General features: G+C 35.9%; 1 protein-coding gene across 4 annotated transcripts in view; it reads left to right on the forward strand.

The window, feature by feature from the left end:
* GRM5 (glutamate metabotropic receptor 5) overlaps positions 1-23,899 on the forward strand; it is a 665,424-nt gene that overhangs the window by 285,462 nt on the left and 356,063 nt on the right. For all 4 annotated transcript variants that reach the window (XM_073888708.1, XM_073888709.1, XM_025893393.2 and 1 more), the window contains exon 3: positions 5,445-5,694. In XM_073888708.1, coding sequence (XP_073744809.1) covers positions 5,445-5,694 — 250 coding nt within the window. The remainder of the gene's footprint in view (positions 1-5,444; positions 5,695-23,899) is intronic.

The following is a 23,899-nucleotide window of genomic DNA, read 5'->3' on the forward strand; positions in this document are numbered from 1 at the left end:
CAAACTGAGGGTTCTAGAGGGGAGGAGGGTAGGGTGATGGGTTAGCCTGGTGATGGGTATTAAAGAGGTCACATTCTGCATGGAGCACTGGGTGTTATGAACAAACAATGAATCATGGAACACTACCTCAAAAACTAATGATGTAATACATGGTGATTAACATAACAATAAAAAATAAAAAAAAATTTTACTCTTTCCCTATCTTTCTGTTCAAGAACACGAGTACCTATTATGTGGTGATATGTTTAAATGAATTTAGTACCCTCAAGGGGCTCACAGTTTTTGAAAGCAGGATATATAATATATCCAAAATATAAGTAAGTATATATAGCATGTAACATATAAATATACATACATAAAAGAATACAGAATATGTATTTTAAATTGAGCCTAATACAGTATAATACCTAATTAGCACTGTAACTCATTATCTGACTTGAGGAACTCTCCTTAGAAATCTCATGATAAAACATATGTATGAAGTGGCTTATATGTGTTTTATCACATATTAACAAATTTATTATCTTGGATTGGATTTTTAACAAAAATTCTCAGTATCAAAAAATAATCATTAGTGTGATCAGCCTTCTCATAAAGTTGAGGCAACTGCAATTATAAACTTCTTTAACAATTACAAGTAACAAAAATTATCTCTTCAATATTATAAAATAATCAATAGCTAAAATATGTAAATATCTAGAGTCTACCATGTGCCTAGTATCATATCTGTATTTATTGTTTTTAAAGAATTTATTTATTTGAGAGAGAGAGAATGAGAGATAGAGAGCATGAGAGGGAAGAGGTTCAGAGGGAGAAGCAGACTCCCTGCTGAGCAGGGAGCCCGATGTGGGACTCGATCCCGGGACTCCAGGATCATGACCTGAGCTGAAGGCAGTCGCTTAACCAACTGAGCCACCCAGGCGCCCTCATATCTGTATTTAATTAATTCATTAATATCTATTAAATGAATAGGGAGATTCTTGAAAAGCATGGTGGGGTAGATCAGTTTAATTCCACAAGCATTTGCTGGGTGGTGCCATGGAGATGTGGTCTACATCCTAAATAAGTTTAGTCTGGGCATTTGAGTTGGACCAGAAAAAAAATGGGTAAGATTTCAACATGGAGACATGGAGAAAGGGTATTCGGGGTAGAAAGAGCATCATGAATAAAAGTAAATAACTGGGAATGCGTAGGGCATCCAAGGGACATATGGAGGGGCACAGTAAGAAATAAGACTCCCAAACATAAAGTTTGGTAAAGTTTTGAATAAATGAAAGATAGGTGGTAAGAGGTTATACATGACTGCATAAGCTCCAACAAAAGGAATAATGATGGTCTGATGAGAAAAAGAAATAAATGTCAAAGAAAAGAAAAGTATTTGAGTGTTTTTAGTATAATTCTATTAATTTCTGATTCTTATGATCATTTTTCCCAATACACACAAAATTTATAAATTTGAACCATATCTTGAATGTATATTTTGCTAGAAAAATCTCTCATTTACTATATATATATATATATATATATCCTATTTATGTTCCTATACTTTATTACCTTTATTTGAAAGTATGTTTAAGCTACAATAACACAGTAGTTATTGCTACTGAATTGGTACCATCTGGAAAGAGCAGTTACCTTTGATTATACATTACATACTAAACGATTGTTCACTGCCTTTAATCATAAAGTTCAAATAAACAATCTCTCTTAGTTTAGAAGAAAGATTTAGAGTTATTCTTTAACCAGTCTTGTTTTCAATGTGTACCTTGTAGGCCCAGATGGACGCAGATACTTCCAGATCTCCACAGACATGATGTAGGTCAAATAGAACTACTGAAAGCAACTATTTAAAATTGTTCATGTCTTTCTGATTTCAATAACTTTTAAGTATGTTATTAAATTTTTTTCATTCAAACTTGTACTTTCATATTTTTCAAAATCTAATAGTACAGAAGGCCTTAAGGGTAAAAAGTGCATTTTAGGGTTGTTTTTTTTTCCTGTTTTTTACCTTCATATTTCTTAGTAGGAATATATGTATTTTTAATGCCTACTTTTTAATTTATGAACAATAAACTTCTCTTAATTCATGTATCTTCCCTCAAATATAATTCTATTTTAGCCTATTTTTTAGATTTAAATAATTCATCTTTCTTTGTTTTCTGTGTATGTCTTGACTTCCAAATTGTGCGTAAAAGATTTTAACACCCTAGTTCTCCCTGCTTCAACCTATCATCTTTTCCTTTATTTTTTTTGTAAAGGTTGATAAGATTTATTTCTATTGCATAATGAGTTTTTTGCTTTGTCCCTATGTGGATTCATAAGGTTGAAAATCAGTAATTGGCATTTGCATTGTTGCAAAATAGTATGAGCTAAGAGTCCAGTAAAGCCTTGATTACATTTTCTTCTCATAATTCCAAATCACCAGCCCTCTGCTATTTAAAAAAGAGTGTCTGATGGATTCCTTCCTGCTTTTACCAGTTGCTTAAAATGAAGACACAGGCTAGTTTCTATTTTACACCTACCTTCCTTTCTCTATCACCTTTGTTTCCCTGTTGGAAAAATAAATCTTTGTTTCCTCAGCTTTTTCTCATCCTATACATCGCTTGAAATCTATTTCATTTCCTATGAGAAGCTTATGAACTTTTTAATAGTTTCTCTTTTATTTTTAAATGTGTAATTCCAGAATACGGTCTTTATATCAACTACTGAAAATCTCAACGCTGAATTCAGGCTTCCCAGTTTTATTGGAATATATGGAATACATGCTCCCATTTTTAATTCTCAGCTTATAGTGGCTTTTATTAAATCAAAATTATTCTGCAGAATTTTTATGTCACACATATATTAGAACTGTTTCCTGTTTTAATTTTATAGAGTACTGCTTGGGCTTTGTTCTGAGAAAATCATATTTCTCCAACTAGTTTAAGTTCATTCTTTAATCCAATGTTCATTATTAATAGCTTTTGCTCCATTATTTGTTTTAGATGCTCCAGGAGAGAGCAGCTTCACTATATCTAATGCCAATAGGTACAATTAATTGGGTTCAGTCTACCTATCAGATATTTTATATAGTTAACATATATATTACTTTATAATATCTATTATATATAATGTTTATACATGTTATATAAAATATTATATAATAGTATGCATAATTAATTATAAAAATAATAACATAATAATTATAAGCATTTATTATAATGTTTAAACTAGATATAATGTTTAACATATATAATATACAAAATACTCATGCATTAGGCAGTGTTACCTCTGATTTTCAGGTGAAAAAGCTAGATTTAGAGAGACTATCCAAGCAGAATTAGAACTCAGATCTCTCTAATAACAAGGTTCTCTCTCTGCTGCTTCCATATAACTTACTGTATAAAAAAATAATACTAAAGTTGTTGGGAGAGGTGCTAAAGATTATGAATTTGTCATTTTTTTCTTAAATAACTGCAAATAAACTGAGAATTTTTATCATTGCCATCACAATCACTATGTACCTAATTTCAAATTATTTATGCAAATACCTCAGTACTAATGAAAGCATAAAGTGCAAGACAGTCAGCTGAAAAATAGAGTTGGCTAAAAACAAATCAGAGAATAATAGATTACTCAGATTAGTATAAAACTAGTAATTTAGGCCCCTGGGCATGTTTTTCAGAGGGGGTCCTTTAAACTTTGTTAATTGCAAAATAACTACATTGCCCACTTGCCATCATCATAGAGGCTTCTTGTTATTTTATTTCTAGAGAAAAAGGAAAGAAGCAGCTGTCCCAACAGGTTTTTTTGGCTGGGACTTAAGCCATCCTGCTCTGCTCTACACTTCACAGTTTGTTCAGGAAGATAAAACCACATAAAAATCCACCTTCAAAGTCTGAGGATCTCATTTGCAGCAAGGTACCTGTGCTATAGTGGAACACACACAGGGGCAGGTGTGAGAAGTTATATGTTCAAACCAAGACTTGGCCACCTACTTGCTAAATGTGAACTTCAGTTTTATCAGTTTTGCATGGAAGATAATATTACCTCTATCACAGAGTTGATGCAAGGAGCAGTGAGCTAATCTGTATGAAGTGACTTCAAAAATCCAAATGTTATATGGGTATACTGATTTATAAGTGATCTCTGTTAGAGTCATATAGTGAAACCAATGCAACCAAATGCCTTTTACTTCCTTATTCATTGGAGATCTCCTCCTGATGAAATTCCTTTCCTAGGTCTGGTTTGTTGTGAGGCTGGTTACATCCTTAGATGCTCCACAGCTTGCTTGTCTTTTAGTAGGCTCCTGTATTCTTTAAATCATTCCCCCTTACCCACCTAATCTTTTGGGAACTCAGAAAATGAGCCTGGTATGATTTATAGTGCCTTAAGAGGCTCTAAAAATACCTAAAATTGAAGCATTGTGACCCTTAAATAGGAAAAAGAAATGTATATATAATTGGGCCTCTGAGTCTTCCAAAAGTCAGCCATGCACGAGTGGAGGGAGCAGAAACCACACTCTTTGATCTGAGAATGTAGTGCAGAATTCCATTTCCTGGGTATGTAACTTTGGGCAAGTGTAAACCTAACTGCTTCATCTGTTTTCTTACCTGCAGAATGGAAGTCATAATGCATACCTCAGTATACTCTCGTGAGAATTAAATGAGATGACATCTGTAAAGGTTTTGGTATACTTCCTGGCATACAGTTGATTGTCAGTATTGATCAGCAATTTCCATTAATTTAAAGGACCACCATCAGTCCTTAACCCTCCAGATTTGTAGGAGACTTTGGAATTATTCCCCCAAATCACTAACTTCCCTATAGCTCTACAGAATGAAACTTCAAATGTTTCACTTGAAGCTTATACATTTACCTGTGACAAGACTCAAATCTCAAGCAAGGATATGGAATTTTCAGTTGGGATAAAGCCACTGATTCTTATGATTGCTAATAGATTATAATATGCATAATATTCTATAAAATATAATATTCTATGTGATATCTGTACAATGGCATCTATTACATATTAAGTGTATATATTGTGTCTTTAAATATAGGAATCTGAGCCGGTGGGATGAGATGGTCATACAATAAGAAGCAAAGGGAAGTGGGATAGAATGAAAATACAGCAGATAAATATCTTCTATCATCTCACACTAGAGTATGAACTTTTTAAGTCAAAGGGGTAGCTGAATTTCTTCTGCTTTTTATACTATTTTCTCTGTCTCTCAGTGAAAACACAATTTAAAGTTCAATGCATATATGTATAATGTAGTTTTGTTGTAAATTGTCCAAAATGAACAAGTCAGTGAAAGAGCAAAAACTGATTCAGGTCTTCAGGCTCCAAGTTCAGCACTACCAAGTGATCTTCATGCTCCCAGCCTTTTGCATTCTTAATTGGATCCAGTGTACCCAGCACTGCCATCTCACTACCTCTCTGCTTATCTGTTTTCACACAGGCAACTATGGAGAGAGTGGGATGGAAGCTTTCAAAGATATGTCAGCCAAAGAAGGAATTTGCATCGCTCACTCTTACAAAATCTATAGCAACGCAGGGGAACAGAGCTTTGATAAGCTGCTGAAGAAGCTCAGGAGTCACTTGCCCAAGGCCCGGGTAGTGGCCTGCTTCTGTGAGGGCATGACGGTGAGAGGTCTGCTGATGGCCATGAGGCGCCTGGGTCTAGCAGGCGAATTTCTGCTTCTGGGCAGGTGAGTGACAAAGAAAATTCACATGAAGGTAATACCAGGAATTTGGCAGCATCAAAGTGTATCTTCAGGTGCATAAGGACAGATGCTTTGGAAACTTAATCTGTGTGGTAGAAGTAGAACTTAAGTATCACAAAACGTCAGAGCCTGGAGATGATCATGGAAAATAAATAGATATGCCATGTGCTGATTAATGATGATAACAGGAATCAACACATGAAGACAATGAGTACTTAAGTCTTGAAAAAAATGACTGTAAAGAAATGAGATGGGTTCTTAGATACTTGGATCATTTCATAATTCCCTTGGGAAATAAGCATTTTTCAGACTTTTTGCTGTTGCCTTTGAAATTGATTTTGAGAATGGCTACCTAAACTTGTTTTATAATATAGTCGTAGAATTTTGAGTTTGAAAGTGAGGAGTTGCTTTAGTTTTAGTTGCTTTAATTTTTTAAAACATTGGAAAATTGGCTCATTATTTATATTACAAAAGTGTTATTACATTGCCTGATCATCCACACTGTTACCAGACAAGTTTCTAAAACATTAACTTCTACTGGGATTGATTTTAATCATCTGGATAATGCACTTGATTGGCACAACTCAATTCATTCCCTGCTGAGGCTGTTGAATCCATATATTAGAGTTCTCTTAGGGAAACAGATATAATGGTGTGTGCGTGCGTGCGTGCGTGTGTGTGTGTGTGTGAGAGAGAGAGAGAAAGAGAGAGAGAGAGATGAGATGAGATGAGAGATACACCCAGAAGAGCCAGTGGTATAGTTCTGGTCTGAAAGCTGACAGGCTTGGGGAAGAAGAGCCAGTGTTTGGGTTCAAGTGTGAAGGCCAGAAAAGACCAATGTCCCAGCTCAAGAAGTCATGCAGGAAGAGTTCCCTCTTACTTAGTCATTTTTGTTCTACTCAGGTCTTCAGTAGATTGGATGAAGCCCACCCACATTAGGGAGAACAATCTTCATTACTTAGTATACTGATGCAAATGCTAATGTCATCCAGAAACATCCTCATAGACACACTCAGAATAATGTTTAGCCAAGTATCTGGGAACCCCATGGCCCAGTAACTGGTCACATGACATTAACCATCACAATTCATAAAATGACCCCATAGTTTGACCATGTGAATGTAGTTCACTATTCTAGAGCTTAAAAAAGTTTTGTTATTGTACATATTCTTAGTAGGCAGCCAATTTAAAAATAGAGAAAACCTTCAGAACCCCTGCTTCTTTCTCAATATTTCTGCCCAAAATAGAAAGCTAACTCACTTGTTATTAACTTTTGATGGCTCGTTAAGGAAAACATGCTTCCTTTATTTTCTAAATGCCTAACTGACCTTCTGTGATCAGACTTGGCTCCTGCTTGGCTACATTTTATGACAGCCACTTTATGTACCTAATGCTTTTCTGTCTGACCTGATGACAGTAGATTGATGGGACTATTTTAGTATGAGGCCAACTATCCTTCATAAAAGTGATATTGAGTGAGATTCCAAAATGTCATACATTTTGTCTAAAATCATCCCTAGTTGGCAAGAGTGATGCACCAATTAGTTTCATACAACCCAGGAGTGCTCCCACTCCAGTATTAAATTCCAAAGTGCAGTGTTACCACTGGGGTAAAAAGAACATGAAAGAAAGAAGCTGGCTTTAAACAGTCCTGTTTTTCTGGTAGGGTATGAGATTCTGTAGCTGCTATCTGCTGCTTTCACCAACGTTAATAAGACAAATAAGCATTTGTTTTTCAGCCTATATGATTTGTCAGCAAGTAAATATTCTTTGATCACATGTACACAAGGAAATAGGTAGGTATTCACTATATTTGCCATTTTCCCTCTATCTTTTTATTGCCAACAGTACCACAAGGCCAAAATTCAATATTTTATATATATAACATATACATACACAATTTTTATAATGTTATATATATCTTTGTATAAATTAAAATTTTATTTTTTAAGTAATCTCTACACCCAACATGGGGCTTAAACTTACAACCCTGAGATCAGAAGTCACATAGTCTAATGACTGAGCTAGCCAGGTGCCTCTATTTATATATTTTAATATTTATTTTGTATATGCTATTTATAAGAAGTTCTCTCCACATCATTTGAATCATAGAAAAATAGATTCATAACATTTAATTAGATTTCTTAATCCCTTCATTTATTGGCCAATAATAATTCAATATTTACTTGAGCACCAGTTCATTTCATCTTAGAGGAGTTTTGTTAGAAATGTCTTCTTACTCCAAATTAAAAAAAAATAATGTCTCCCTGTAATTTCCACCTCTTGGCTCATATTTTTGTCTCTGAAAGTAACATGTGATACTCTTAAAGATATTTGGTAATGGTATGGTCATCAGTCCCCTTCATCTTCTCTTTGAAACATTCCTGCTTCTTCTGTTTCTACTTCTTCAAGGTGAAATAACACTGTATGTATCAAGATCATTTATGGCATCATTTATCAAATGCTTTCTGCCAATTACTAAACTCTGTATATGCATTGTTTCATGTATTCATTTGATAGACATTGACTGGCTACTATATGTTAAGATGCTTAGGATACATCAGTGAATAAAACAGACAATATTCACTACCTTTATGGACCTTACAGATGGTAAATTAGATAGAAGGTAGTAAGTGCTATGAAAAAAATAAGTAAATCTAAGAACAACTTCATGTTGAATACTATTATCTCCAATTTATAGACAAGGACTCTAAGACTCAATTTGTATTGAGTAATAGAAGGCTATATAGATGTAGGTGTTGAAGCCAACATTAAATATAAGTGTGTGTAATTCTAGAGATTGAGCATTTAGTGCTGCGTTCTGTTACTTTTCAGTAAATTTAAAGTATTCTTATTCATAAGAGTGGAAATCTAGGGTAGTGAGCAGAAAGGCAAAATATAACAGTTATGAGAGTATTTAGGACATCTACTCACTCTAATTTTACAAGTGAGAAAGCTGGTACCCCAAAAGTTTGGATAACATAGTTAAGGTTTATGTTCAAGAGCCCGATTACTGTGGACCATAACTCAGTGCTTTTCCCTATTAGCCTGTTTCCTATAAAATAGAAACAGTGAAGAGTTGTCTGATAGCAAACTCCCAGTTCTTCACAGATCCTGAGTATATAAAGAAATTATCCTAGATAATTCTAATTTAAGTTAGCATTTTTATTTTAATGCTCCCTCCTAAAAAGTCAATTCACCCTATAACTCCTGTAGTTGACACATGATGTTACATTAGTTTCATATGTACAGATTAGTGATTTAGTATCTCTATGGGTTATGTTATGCTCACCCCAAGTGTACCTACCATTTGTCACCATACAATGCTATTACAGTATCATTGACTATATTCATTATGCTGTGCTCTTAATAATTTGAGATTATTTTGTTTGCATATATACTCCCTATCTCCCTTTATGCTCCTTCCTTCCCCTGCCCAACTCAGACCCAACTCAGGATGGTTCTTAGAAATTAGAAGTCAAGTGGTGCCTGGGTGGCTCAGTCAGTTAAGTGTCCAACTCTTGATTTCAGCTCAGGTCATGATCTCAGGGTTGTGAAATTAAGCCCCGCATCTGGCTGTGCACTGGGTGTGGAGCCTGCTTAAGATTCTCTCTCTCCCTCTCCCCCTCCCTACCACTCGTGCACTCATGCGTGCTTGCTTTCTATCTTAAAGAAAAAGAAAAGAAAAAAGAAATTAGAAGTCAAGGCTATGAGAAGGGAATCTATATTCAGAACTTCCTAGAGGGTCCCATTTAACAGCTGTAGTTATAAACCTATCCAGTTGCCTTGGGACAGCCATGTTTAATAGGTCATTCAACTGAAATGTGTGACAGGACTAGTAAGATAATTCTGCTGCTGAGACGGCCTCATTCATCTACATTTCTCACCATCTGTGCTGCACATCAGAAGAATGTTAGAGTGATATAGATCTGGCCACTGGGTCTTCTCATTTGAACTCAGGGTAATCTGTTGGTCTCATTGCCCATAAAAATGTCCTGTCCAGGTCCCTGAAATAGTCTTGCTAAACACTTTGGCTCTGACAGCAGAATGGGATCAATAATCTGAACAGTAATGACATTTCTAAAGGAGCTTGTTTTTCTAGAATGGATACAGTGTTTTAGTTTTTGACCTGAGAAAATATCATATGAGGTATATTATTTATGGGTTATATACTTAAATATGAACCTGGAAACAAGGAGCAACTTTTAGCAAATTAGACACTTAAAGATCTTTTTTTATCTTGTCTATAATTAACTAAAACTGTGTATCTGTTTGAATTAAGAATCACTGTCCTTCAATATGATGATTGTTACCAGGCTGTGAGAGGAAATGTACTTAAATTTCAAAACTATTTGGGAATTATAACCTGTATTTCTTATCAGGAGGTCAGTCTTCATCAATATTTTTCAAAATGGAAAGGACAAGAGCTTATTCTAATAAATATGTTTGTGGATAGAATTACAAACAATTGTTTTACTAAAACTATTATAGTAGGTGTTATTCAGAAGTAGACATTAGTCTTTATCCTTGCATATTATCAGAATATTCAAATAAGTATACTTGCCTTCCAATGGACCATTCAGTGTCTTTTAATCATGTTGAGAAAAAGAAAACAAAACTTATTTTCACTGAGTTCCTGTTATGTGTCAGGAGACAAGGAGAGAGGGAAAGAAAAGGTGAGGGAAGGGAGAGGAAATGATGAGAGGAGACAAGAGGGGAGGAGGAGGGAGGAAGAGAGAGAGAGATTAATTTAGTGCTGTAAGCAGTGTTGAATATGTCAACTTTTAGTTGCCTTTGAGTTTGGTAATAATGACCCCATTTTTGTAGGGGAGAAAATTGAGACTCAGAAGCTAAATGACTGAACAAGATTATATCAGTTTCTTAATCCTACTGACAATTCTAAGTATCACAAAGAGAGAAGGCTTAGCAACATAAATGTTTCTGCACTTGTGATAAACTCCATTTAATTTTGCTTTATTGTTGTTTTTGTTGTTTTAGATTATCCTTTGAAAATTAAATAAACTTAGTAAAATGCCTTGAAAATTATTGAGATTTTTGTGATGAATTTATAGTGCAAATAAAGCTAACCAAACTATGCTCCATTTTGCCTGGAGTGCTTACCTGAACTCGAGATGGAAAGACCAGACTAGTTGCACGATATTCAATCTATAAATAAGCAGTTGTCTAGTTGCATCTGCCTCAGATTATGAACCATGAAGGTTGAGCAAGAAGATAAGGGGAGCATGTGTGAAGAAGTTTGGAGAGGAACCCAGGAAACAATGTTTTCAGCTTTGTAGTATTTTGATATTTATCCCATTATTGGAGAAGCCTTTTTTTGTGTGTGGGGGTAAGAATATGATAGGTGTGGTATTTCAAAAGATAACGGGTATAGATTATGGATTAGAAGAGATAGGGTAGATACGGAGGAACCAATATCCCTAACAAGAATACTATGATCGTGGAATAAATAGCAGATTACTAATTAAAATGTGTGTATTATGTTTTTGTTATGATGCTATCAGGATAGATGCATAAATCCAAACTCATCAAAATGTATACATTGAATATATGTGACTTTTTGTATATTATGTACAACTCAGTAAGTTGGGAAAAAAATCAGTAGGAGCTGTTGGGTGCATTGGGTATTGTAGAGAAGCATGGGGAAGATGTCAAGAGTGACTTGTAAGATTCTTGTGTTTTATAACAAGATGAATTATGATAACTTTACCAAGATGAAGAGAGTTGGAAAAGAATCAGGTGTGAATTAGAGAACAGATCATGAGTTCAGTTTTGGATAAAATGGCCTGATGTGCATTTCAAACATAAATATAGCCAAGAAAGCTGGAGAACGTGTGAGTCTGGGGCTCAAAAGAGATCTATAGGCTGTTAAATAAAAATGGGTGAATCATTTGAGTAGTTTAGATTTATGAACAGAAGACATGAGTATGTAGACTTCAAGTGGAGGAAGTCTAAGAACTTGGCTTTGAAAGGGATCTCAAAATGTAATGATTGGAAAAAGGATGAACTGTGAAAAGGCAATAGGGAGAAAGCAAATACAGAGATGGAGGAGGAAAACCCAGAGAGCGTTGTGTCATCCCAACCTGTGGGGGAGAATGTTTAAAAGGGGAGCCACCAGTGTCAAACAATTCTAGATCAAGTAAAAATAATACTGAAAGGACCTTTAGATTTATTGAGGTAGATTTATTAATTGGTGATTTAGCAAGAGATGGACAAATGGAGAAATTAAAGTATATTCAGAATGAAGTAGCTAAGATGTAAGAAGGTGAGAAAATGAACCCATGGCATATAAACCACTGTTTTGTGAGGTTAAACTAATAAGAAATGGAGAATGATAAAACTATCTCTTAAGGAAAGAGGAGATCAAGAGACAGGTTTTTAATACAGTCATTTTTTCCCAAAAATGTAATTCATGATCATGAAAAAATAATTTTAACGATGAAAAAATCTATATAGTGAAAAACACTCATATTTTTATATCTGTGTCCTTACATGGTATTAATAAATTATTTGGTACTTGCTAATTTTATAGGTGAGAACTGGCATCATAATTTAATTTGTACTTCTTTAATTATGAGTGAGATTCTACATCTTTCATATATGAATAAGTGATATATTTTTTCTTCAAGCTTCATGCAATTAGTCAATTTTTTTCTGTTTATTTCTCTTTGTTGATTTATACAAAAGTACTTTATAAATTAAGGAAAGTGGTTCATTGACATGTGTAGCAAATATTTTCCCTCTTGTTATTTAATTTTGACTTTGTTTATGTCACTTTGGACAATGCCAACCTTTTTCTTTTATGACTCATAAGGATTTGTATATTGCATACAGAGGCCAGTCACAGAGCTTTGGTTGTTTAATTTTAGGATCAAGGTAGGACAGGGAATTTAATAAGTGAGGGAGGACAATTAATTGTATAAACCCCTAAAATGTGGGAATGAGTGACATTTAAAGCATAGATGGAGGGAGCAAGCTGAGAAAGTCAACTCCAGAAGTGGAACAGAATTTTTTTTTTAAATGAGGTAGGTATGTTTAAAGGTTTGAAAATACCAAAGTCACTTGATAGCCCCTCTTTTCTTCATAACTTTGGAGGCAAGAAGGGAATGTGTGTGTGTTGTGGAGTGGGGGGTAGCAGCTGGTTTGAGAAGTTTTCAGTAAAGGTTGGAGAACAAGGAAAACTAGACTGTTAATAAGTGGTTTTAGATATTATCTTTATTTTATATTATCCCATTGGTTACAAGCAGTAGGGAGAGAAAGATCTGGCTATACTATCATGGAGAAATGCTCTTAAAATAACAGCAGATTTAACATTTGCCTATGTACTTTCTCATCAAGGGTTGTAATGAATTCTTACTGTTAGGGTTTTAAAGGTTGATTAAACAGCAGCCCTGTTCTCAAATTAAAAACCAATGGGAGTGAGTCATGGAGATTAACGTATATCAGTTAATTAGAGACCTAGTCTTTGATCTGTGACCAAATGGACCTCCTAACACTGCCCCCCAATCCTAGAGTCACAGGCAGGGCTGGACAACAGCAGGACTTTCCTGCTTTAGAAGATGGTTTTCAGAATGACAATAGGAAAACTCTTAGACTCAGAGGACAGACTGCCCCATAAAAAGAAGAGGCTGAGTCACACCTGCTCAGTTCTTTCTCCACCTCACTAGACAGACCAGTCACTCATTCCCAGGGGAAGGGAGGGAGATGGTGAGGACAAGCTGTGTGTTTTCTTTCCATGCTTTTCCCTCCCAGAGAGTGGAAAACTTTCTCAAATGCTCCTTTGTGAAATTTAAAGAGTGAGAAATATTCTTCTCTCTCTCTCTCTCTCAAGTCCTTTATGAAGTAGATAAAGAATATTAACTTGACTTTACAGATGAAGACACTGAACTGAGAGACATCACTTGTTTAATCAATACCCCTGTGCTTATTAGATGTGCAGCTGAAATTTAAATGAAACCAGTTGCGGGAGCCTGGGTGGCTCAGTTGGTTAAGCGACTGCCTTCGTCTCAGGCCATGATCCTGAAGTCCCGGGATCGAGTCCCACATCGGGCTCCCTGCTGAGCAGGGAGTCTGCTTCTCCCTCTGACCCTCTTCCCTCTCGTGCTATCTTTCATTCTCTCTCTCTCAAATAAATAAATAAAATCTTTAAAATAAATAAATAAATAAATAAATAAATAAATAAATAAATAAATGAAACCAGTTGCTTTGTAAGGTGCTATGGATCTGACAACTGAAAATGCCCAGAAGGGGAACAGAAGGCCTTGATGTTATTGGACAGAGAAAGATTCCTGTGTGAGTGATGAAAACAACAAATGACTTCAAAGACCTCTTACAGTCCTAGGGCTTGTGCTTTAGAGGCATCTGCATTTCAGAGGGTTCTGGTAGCTTTAAGATACATTGCACTTGCAAAATATCTTTAAGTAAAATTTAAACTAATTGAATGATAATAATAGCTCTTGATGGAGTGCTTTTTGTGTAACAAGCACTGCCCTGAGTGGTTGGTATTGATTTATTAATTTATTGACTTTTAATAACAATTCTATTTGAAAACTGTTATTATTAAACTTATTTTATTGCTGAGGCACAGAGAGATAAGCAATTCACTCAAGATCACACAAGCAGTAAGTGGTAGAGAGGGCATTAGAAGGTAGTCTGTATCCTTAACCACTATGGTAAACTAGTTAGATCTTTGATAATTCTTCATTTCCATAATAAACGATTCTTATGGTATAAAAGAATAATTTATTTTTCTGTTATTAAAATAGATAATCTTTAATAAAGAAAAAACAGCCATTAAAGATGATTGCAAAAGAGAGATTTCCCCCCTCTCCTCATCCTCCTTCTTCTTAAGATAAATAAAACCTGGAGCAATCCAACATTCTGTAAACCAGAAAAATCCAATGATTAGATGGACTTTTCAGTCTACATCACTATTTTTACATGGAAACAGTCTGATGAAATTAGTTTTCAGCAAGTAGAAAAGTTTGTTTTCTTTATAAGAATGATTAAATACTGGGGCACCTGGTTGGCTCAGTGGATTAAGTATCTGCCTTCAGCTCAGGTCATGATCCCAGGGTCGTGGGATCGAGGCCCACGTTGGGCTCCCTACTCCACTGGGAGCCTGCTTCTCCCTCTCCCTCTGCTATTCCCTGTGCTTGTGCTCGCTCTCGCTCTCTCTCTCTCTCTGTCACTATCTGTCTTTTTCTCTCTCAAATTAATTAATTAATTAATTAAAAAAAGAACGATTAAATACCCAGATTGGCAGGAAAGAAGCCAAACTTTCACTCTTCGCAGATGACATGATACTCTATATGGAAAACCTAAAAGACTCCACCAAAAAATTGCTAGAACTGATACAAGAATTCAGCAAAGTCTCAGGATATAAAATCAATGCACAGAAGTCTGTTGCATTTCTATACACCAGTAATGAAGCAGTAGAAAGAGAAATCAAGGAATCAATCCCATTTACAATTACACCAAAAACCATAAGACACCTAGAAATAAACCTAATCAAAGAGGTAAAAGATCTGCACTCTGATAACTATAGAATACTTATGAAAGAAATTGAAAGGGCACCTGGGGGGCTCAGTCAGTTAAGTATCTGCCTTCTGCTCAGGTCATAATCTCTGGGTCCTGGGATGGAACCCTACATCGGGCTCCCTGCCCAGCAGGGACTCTCCTTCTCCCTCTCCTTCTGCCCCTTCCACCCCCCCCAATTCCCGCTCGTGCTTTCTCTCTCTCTCAAATTAATAAATAAAATCTTAAAAAAAAATAAATTGAGGAAGACACAAAGAAATGGGAAAACATTCCATGCTCATGGATTGGAAGAACAAATATTATTAAAATGTTTATACTACCCAAAGCAACCTACACATTTAATGCAGTCCCTGTCAAAATAACACCAGCATTTTTCACTGAGCTGGAACAAACAATCCTAAAATTTATATGGACCCAGAAAAGGCCCCAATTATCTAAAGTAATACTGAAAAAGAAAACCAAAGCTGGTGGCATCAAAATTCCACACTTCAAGGTGTATTACAAATCTGTAATCATCAAGACAGTATGGTACTGGCACAAAAACAGACAAATAGATCAATGGAACAGAATCAAGAACCCAGAAATGGACCCTCTACTCTATTGTCAACTAATCTTCGACAAAGCAGGAAAGAATATTCACTGGAAAAATGACAGTCTCTTCAACAAATGGTGTTGGGAAAACTGGACAGCAACATGCAGAAGAATGAAACGAGACCACTTTCTTACAACATACACAAAAATAAATTAAAAATGGATGAAAGCCTAAATGTGAGACAAGAATCCATCAAACTCCTAGAGAACATAGGCAGCAACATCTTTGACCTCAGCCAGAGCAACTTCTTACTAGACATGTTGCTGGAGGCAAGGGAAACAAAAGCAAAAATGAATTATTAGGACTTCATCAGGATAAAAATCTTCTGAACAGCATGTGGCGCCTGGGTGGCTTAGATGGTTGGGCGTCTGCCTTTAGCTCAGGTCATGATCTCCAGATTCTGGGATCGAGCCCCACATCGGACTCCCTGCTCAGTGGGGAGTCTGCTTCTCCCTCTTCCTAAGCCCTTCCCCTCTGCTCCTGCTCTCTCTTTCTGTATCTCTCTGTCTCAAATGAATAAATAAAAATTCTTTAAAAAAAATCTTCTGAACAGCAAAGGAAACAACCAAGAACATTAAAAGACAACCTTTGGAATGAGAGAAGATATGTACAAATGATCAGTCAGATAAAGGGCTAGTATCTAAAATCTATGAAGACCTTATCAAACTCAACACCCCCAAAACAAAAAAATATAGTCAAGAAATGAACAAAAGACATGAACAGATATTTCTCCAAAAAAGACACATAAATGGCTAAGAGACACATGAAAAAATGCCCAACATCACTCATCTTCAGGGAAATACAAATCAAAACCGCAATAAGGCATCACCTCACACCAGTCAGAATGGCTAAAATTAACAACACAGGAAATGACAGGGGTTGGCGAGGATATAGAGAAAGGGGAACTCTCCTACACTGTTGGTCAGAGTGCAAACTGGTGCAGCTACTGTGGAAAACAGTATGGAGGTTCCTCAAAAAGTTAAAAATAGGGTGACTGGGTGGCTCAGTCGGTTAAGCATCTGCCTTCAGCTCAGGTCATGATCCCGGGGTGCTGGGATTGAGTCCCACACCGGGCTCCCTGATCAGTGGGGAGTCTGCTTCTCCCTCTCCCTCTGCTGCTCTCTCTCTGTCAAATAAATAAATAAAATCCTTTTAAAAAGTTAAAAATAAAGCTACCCTATGATCCAACAATTGCACTAGGAGGTATTTATCCAAAGGATACAAAAATAGTGATTCAGAGGGATCCAAGCATCCCAATATTTATAGCAGCAGTGCCCACAATAGCCAAAATATGGAAAGAGCCCAGACATCCATCAACTGATGAATGGATAGAGAAGATATGGTAATATATATATATACATATATATATTACTTCATTATATATATAATATGGAATATTGCTCAGCCATCAAAAAGAATGAAATCTTGCCATTTGCAATGATGTGGATGGAACTAGACATATTTCACTATTCTGCTAAGTGAAATAAGTCAGAGAAAGACAAATACCATATGATTTCACTCATGTGGAATTTAAGAAACAGAACAGGTGAACACAGGGGAGGGGAAGGAAAAATAAAATAAGATAAAAACAGAGAGGGGGACAAACCATAAGAGATTCTTAACTCTAGGAAACAAACTCTGGGTTGCTGGAGGGGAGGTGGGTGGGGGATGGGGTAACTGGGTGATAGGCATTAAGGAGGGCATGTGATATAATGAGCACTGGGTGTTACATGCAACTGATGAATCATTTTAAATTCTATCCCTGAAACTAATACACTATATGTTAACTAACTTGAATTTAAATAAAATTAAAAAAAAAAAGAATGATCAAACACCTGTGAAGAAACAAAGGCAAACATAAAATATTATTCTGTGGTGAAACCAGGTGAGGTTCATTTACTCTTCTACTGTTTTCTGGGAGACTAATATGATCTGGTGGAGTGACTATCTTATGTACGTATTTCTGTTAGTTGGAGGACACTGTGATAAACCATTCTAAAACAGGGCTGGCTGACTAACCCCCATGGGTCCATCCTCTTTTTGCAAATAGTTTTATTGGAAAAGCCACACTCATTTATACAATGTCAATGGCTGTTTTGGGGCTACATTGTTAGAGCTGAGTAGTTGTAATAAAGACCACATGTCCTGTAAAGCCTAAAATATTTACTATGTGGTCCTTCACATGCAAAAAAAAAAAGAAAAAAGAAAAAAGAAAAGAAAAGAAAAGAAAAAAAGAAAGAAAAAAACGTCTGCTGACCCTTGATCGAGAGGGGTTTTTTTTTTTCCCCATCTGTTGAGATAGCTCTGCTTACTTACATACCTATTAGGACTTTGAGTATTTATTCAGCAATAGTCAAGGTTTACACATAAACTCCACATTCCTTTCAATTCTCCTTGAAATTTGAAGGCCCCTGCTGGGTCATGGGATCAGACAGTCCTAGTCCTAAGAATGTTGGCCAGAGTTAGAGGCACAGGTTTGGGTGCTATGTTTATCATGGAGAGGAGACCAAGAACAAAGGAGTTTTTCAAAATTTTATTTTAGCATTCTGGAACATAATGTTCAAAGCAATTGAAACATATGATGCATTTGAAATACCTCTTTATTCAATCCTGAGTGATTTAATTTTATCTAAAATAAAAGAATGTACTAAATTTAATAGAGAATGCACCGTTTGGTTATAAATATTAATCTTTCTAACAATTTTTACTCCTCTCATTTGCTAAATTGAACTGATGACATAGATTAAAAGTTTATCCTTTCTCCTTCTATCCATCCTCCCCATTTACCTGAGAGTTATTTTTTAAGAAAAACAAATTTAGTTATGCAATCCTTCTGCATAATAATCTTACTTGACTCTCTTTTTCATATTCAAATCTCTAATTTGGCATGCATGGCCCTTTAAAATATGGCCAAATCTGCCAATCATTTCCTATTATACTCAAAGGTGAAATTTAAAAGATTTGACAACTAGTAAGACATGGGTCCAACTAGAACAGATGAGAATCATAACCAATGGGTAAATAGATGCCAATGCATTCCTCCTAAATAGTGGAATTATTATACTTCTACCCTCCTCCCACCACTACCAACTCCTTATCTTTCCTATATCAAAATTCTTATAATTCCCCAACATACCAACCTTACAGAATTACCTACATGGTCTTCTCCTTGGAGTGACCTCCCTGTCTTTTACCATGAAAGTCAAGTTTGTCAGGGCAGCTGGGTGGCTCAGTCAGTTAAGTGACTGCCTTTAGCTCAGGTCATGATCTAAGGGCCCTGGGATTGAGCCCCACATTGGGCTCTCTGCTCAGCAGGAGTCTGCTTCTCCCTGTGTGCTCTCTCCCTTCTTTTCTCTCACTCTCTCTCAAATAAATAAAAATTTTTAAAAAATTCAAAAAGAGAGAAACTCAGGTTTGTCATGTGAGACATTACCCAACAGTTTCAAAAGACTTCCTAAACTCTAGTAGGACTTCCACAGATCCCTTAAAGCCCTTGTGACTTTCATTTCTATTTTTCTGTTTTCCTCTTCCTCTTCTCCACTGGAATATGAGCTCCTTGAAGTGTGGTCAAAGGTTGATTAATCTCTGTGACGTCTAGTCCCTGCCATATTATGAACATTTAAGAATAGCTGTGACCACAGAGGAAAATCAAGTGTGGCAGTTTCCTCAACTCCAGTCAGCCTCAGTAAAAGGTAGGTTTCTCAAGCTCTTATGGAATAGAAAGAATCATGTGAGCACAGACCACTCTGCAAGGAAGCCAACTAAAAGCCCTGTGGTAGAGGGGCAATTCCTGGGACACACTCTCTATGATTTCACAAAAGAGGTCTATTTCACAGGTTTCAGTATAGATGCTGAGCTTCTAGCCCTCACAAAACACATCAGTGAAAAATGAAGCACTTTCTATTATGCTAAATCATGTGATCAGCTGATCACTTTCAATGGGAAAAGTCAATGATTAGTAAAATGGTGAGATAAGGAATGCCATGAACATGTTTGGACACATGCCTCTGCCATTTCAGAGGAAGACTTCAAAGTTTTAGCTCCTTGTGAAGGGAAAGAAAACAGGTTTAGTTTTTTCAGTACTCTGACCAAATGCATTAGCCTTGCCAACTGTGGTGAATGTAGATTAGAAATGGTTCAGTTATTTGTTCAGAACATTTGAAAGCTCTATTGTCTTCTGCTATCTTATCAAGACATGAATGCAAATCTTTATTTTTCAGGATGATTTGTAGAGACTCTCAATTTAACATTCTTGGACCCCTAAATTTGCTTTGTTTGTTTGTTTAATAGACTAATTTTTAGAGCAGTTTTAGGTTCACAGCAAAGTTGAGAGGAAGGTATGGACATTTTCCATAATCTCCCTCCCACACACATGCATAGCCTTCCCATTATCAACATTCCCCACCCAAATGTTGCATTTATTACAACTGATGAACCTAATTGATAAATCGTTATCATACAGAGTTCATAGTTTACCTAATGGCTCACTCTTGGTGGTGTACATGCTATGAGTGTGGAGAAATGTATAATAACAGAGTCATACAGTGTCATACAGAGCATTTGCACTACCCTAAAAATCTTCTCTGCTCTGTCTATTCATTGCTCTTTCTCTCCGCAACCTTTGCCAACAAATGATGTCCTTACTGTCTTCATAGTTTTGACTTTTCCAGAATGTCATATAGTTGGAATCATACAGTATATAGCCTTTTCAGATTGTCTTCTTTCAGCTAGTAATATGCACTTAAGTTTCCCCCATGTTTTTTCATAGTTCAATAGCTAATTTCTTTTTAGTGAGGAATAATATTTCATTGTCTGGGTATCACATTTTTTTATCCATTCACCTACTGAAGGACATCTTGGTTGCTTCCAAGTTTTGGCAATTACAAATAAAACTGTTATAAATATCCCTGTGCAGGTTTTTGTATGGGCATAAGTTTTCCGTTCATTTTGGTAAATACCAAGGAGCATGATTGCTGGATTGTATGGTAAGGGCATATTTACTTTTGTAAGAAATTGTTAACTACCTTCTAAAGTGACTGTATCATTTTATATTTATATCAAGAATGAGTAAAATTTCCTATTGCTCCACAGTCTTGCTGTTATAATACACTCATTCCCACCATACCAATTTTTTCTTTATTTTTGGTTTTTGGCTTTTTTTGTTAATCTGAATATGTTTCGTCGTTTTTTCATGTACATAATTAAATATGGTTCTTTTATAGCTTCTGGATTTTCTTCTTTGTTCAAAAAGCTTTCTCTGAAAAAAAGAAAGAAATTGTTTTCTCTGAAACCAGGAGAGTATTGCTTGTTTTTTTACCTTTATTCATTTAATTTAACCAGAATTCTTTTCAATTAAATCTATACAGTAAGAGATCCATCATATTTTCTTTAAGGTAGATTCTTAAGTGTGCCTGCAGGAGTTATTAAATAATCATTTCCTAATGAAATAACAATAATGCTTTGTATATTAAATTTTACATTTTTAAAATTAATTATTTTCTGTGTACTAGTATATAATTTTAGATTTTCTCTTTAGTACTACTGTTGCTAGTAACAGAGTGTTTTTATTATATTATCTTTTTAGTGAACTTTAATAACTAGTAAGGCATGCCACACTAATTATTATTGCCATAAGTTTTTGTTAAATATTGTTCATCCCTAACAAATTTAAGGTTATTTTTCTAATTATAAAATTTAGTTTCTAAATACTAATTTTTGAAGGGTTGAAATTTTAATAATATTAGATGTTCAAATCCAAATATAGGAAATGAATTTTAATCAAATTTTTATATCCTTCCATAAAGATTACTTTATGAAGATTTTGTATTTTTATTGAATTATTACTGTGCATTGTCTTTTTTGTTAGTATATTTTTGTCTAGCAAATTATTGCTGGTATAGATAAAAACAGCTTGTTGTTTGTATAATTCAAATTCAATTTTCAATAAAATCAGTGCACAGAAATCAGTGGCATTCCTATACACCAACAACAAGACAGAAGAGAGACAAATCAAGGAGTCTATCCCATTTACAATTGCACCCAAAACCATTAGATACCTAGGAATAAATCTAACCAAAGAGGCAAAGGATCTGTACTCAGAAAACTATAAAATACTCATGAAAGAAATTGAAGAAGACACAAAGAAATGGAAAAACGTTCCATGCTCATGGATTGGGAGAATCAACATTGTGAAGATGTCAATGCTACCTAGAGCAATCTACACATTCAATGCAATCCCCATCAAAATACCAGGCACTTTTTTCAAAGAAATGGAACAAATAATCTTAAAATTTGTATGGAACCAGAAGAGACCCAGAATAGCCAGAGGAATACTGAAAAAGAAAAGCAAAGCTGGCGGCATCACAATTCCGGACTTCCAGCTCTATTACAAAGCTGTCATCATCAAGACAGTTTGGTACTGGCACAAAAACAGACACATAGATCAATGGAACAGAATCGAGAGCCCAGAAATGGACCCTCAACTCTATGGTCAACTTATTTTTGACAAAGCAGGAAAGAATGTCCAATGGCAAAAAGACAGTCTCTTCAACAAATGGTGTTGGGAAAATTGGACAGCCACATGCAGAAGGATGAAACTGGACCATTTCCTTACACCACACACAAAAATAGACTCCAAATGGTTGAAAGACCTAAACGTGAGACAGGAGTCCATCCAAATCCTAAAGGAGAACACAGGTAGCAACCTTTTCGACGTTAGCCGCAGCAACTTCTTCCTAGAAACATCGCCAAAGGCACGGGAAGCCCGGGCAAAAATGAACTATTGGGATTTCATCAAGATAAAAAGCTTTTGCACAGCAAAAGAAACAGTCCACAAAACCAAAAGACAACCAGCAGAATGGGAGAAAATATTTGCAAATGACATATCAGATAAAGGGCTAGTATCCAAAATCTATAAAGAACATATCAAACTCAACACCCAAAGAACAAATAATCCAATCAAGAAATGGGCAGAAGACATGAACAGACATTTCTCCAAAGAAGACATCCAAATGGCCAACAGACACATGAAAAAGTGCTCTACACGCTCGGCATCAGGGAAATCCAAATCCAAACCTCAATGAGATACCACCTCACACCCGTCAGAATGGCTAAAATTAACAAGTCAGGGAACAACAGATGTTGGCGGGGATGTGGAGAAAGGGGAACCCTTCTACACTGTTGGTGGGAATGCAAACTGGTGCAACCCCTCTGGAAAACAGTATGGAGGTTCCTCAAACAGTTGAAATTAGAGCTACCGTTCGATCCAGCAATTGCACTACTGGGCATTTACCCCAAAGATACAAATGTAGGGACCCGAAGGGGTACGTGTACCCCAATGTTTATAGCAGCAATGTCCACAATAGCCAAACTGTGGAAAGAGCCAAGATGTCCATCGACAGATGAATGGATAAAGAAGAGGTGGTATATATACACAATGGAATATTATGCAGCCATCAAAAGGAATGAGATCTTGCCATTTGCAATGACGTGTATGGAACTGGAGGGTGTTATGCTGAGTGAAATAAGTCAATCAGAGAAAGACATGTATCACATGACCTCACTGATATGAGGAATTCTTAATCTCAGGAAACAAACTGAGTGTTACTGGAGTGGTTGGGGGTGAGAGGGATGGGTTGGCTGGGTGATAGACATTGGGGAGGGTATGTGCTACGGTGAGCGCTGTGAATTGTGCAAGACTGTTGAATCACAGATCTGTACTTCTGAAACAAATAACGCAACATATTTTAAGAAAAAAGAAAAAGAAGATAACAGGAGAGGAAGAAAAGGGGAGTATGTCAGAGGGGGAGACGAACCATGAGAGATGATGGACTCTGAAAAACAAACTGAGGGTTCTTGAGGGGAGGGGGGAAGGGGGATGGGTTATCCTGGTGATGGGTATTGAGGAGGGCACGTTCTGCATGGAGCACTGGGTGTTATGCACAAACAATGAATCATGGAACACTGCACCAAAAACTAATGATGTAATATATAGTGATTAACATAACAATAAAAAAATTAAAAAAAAATTCAATTTTCAGTATT

This window comes from Callorhinus ursinus, unplaced genomic scaffold, assembly GCF_003265705.2.
Source record: "Callorhinus ursinus isolate GAN/ISIS: 27379988/994484 unplaced genomic scaffold, GSC_fseal_2.0 scaffold93, whole genome shotgun sequence".
NCBI lineage: Eukaryota > Metazoa > Chordata > Mammalia > Carnivora > Otariidae > Callorhinus > Callorhinus ursinus.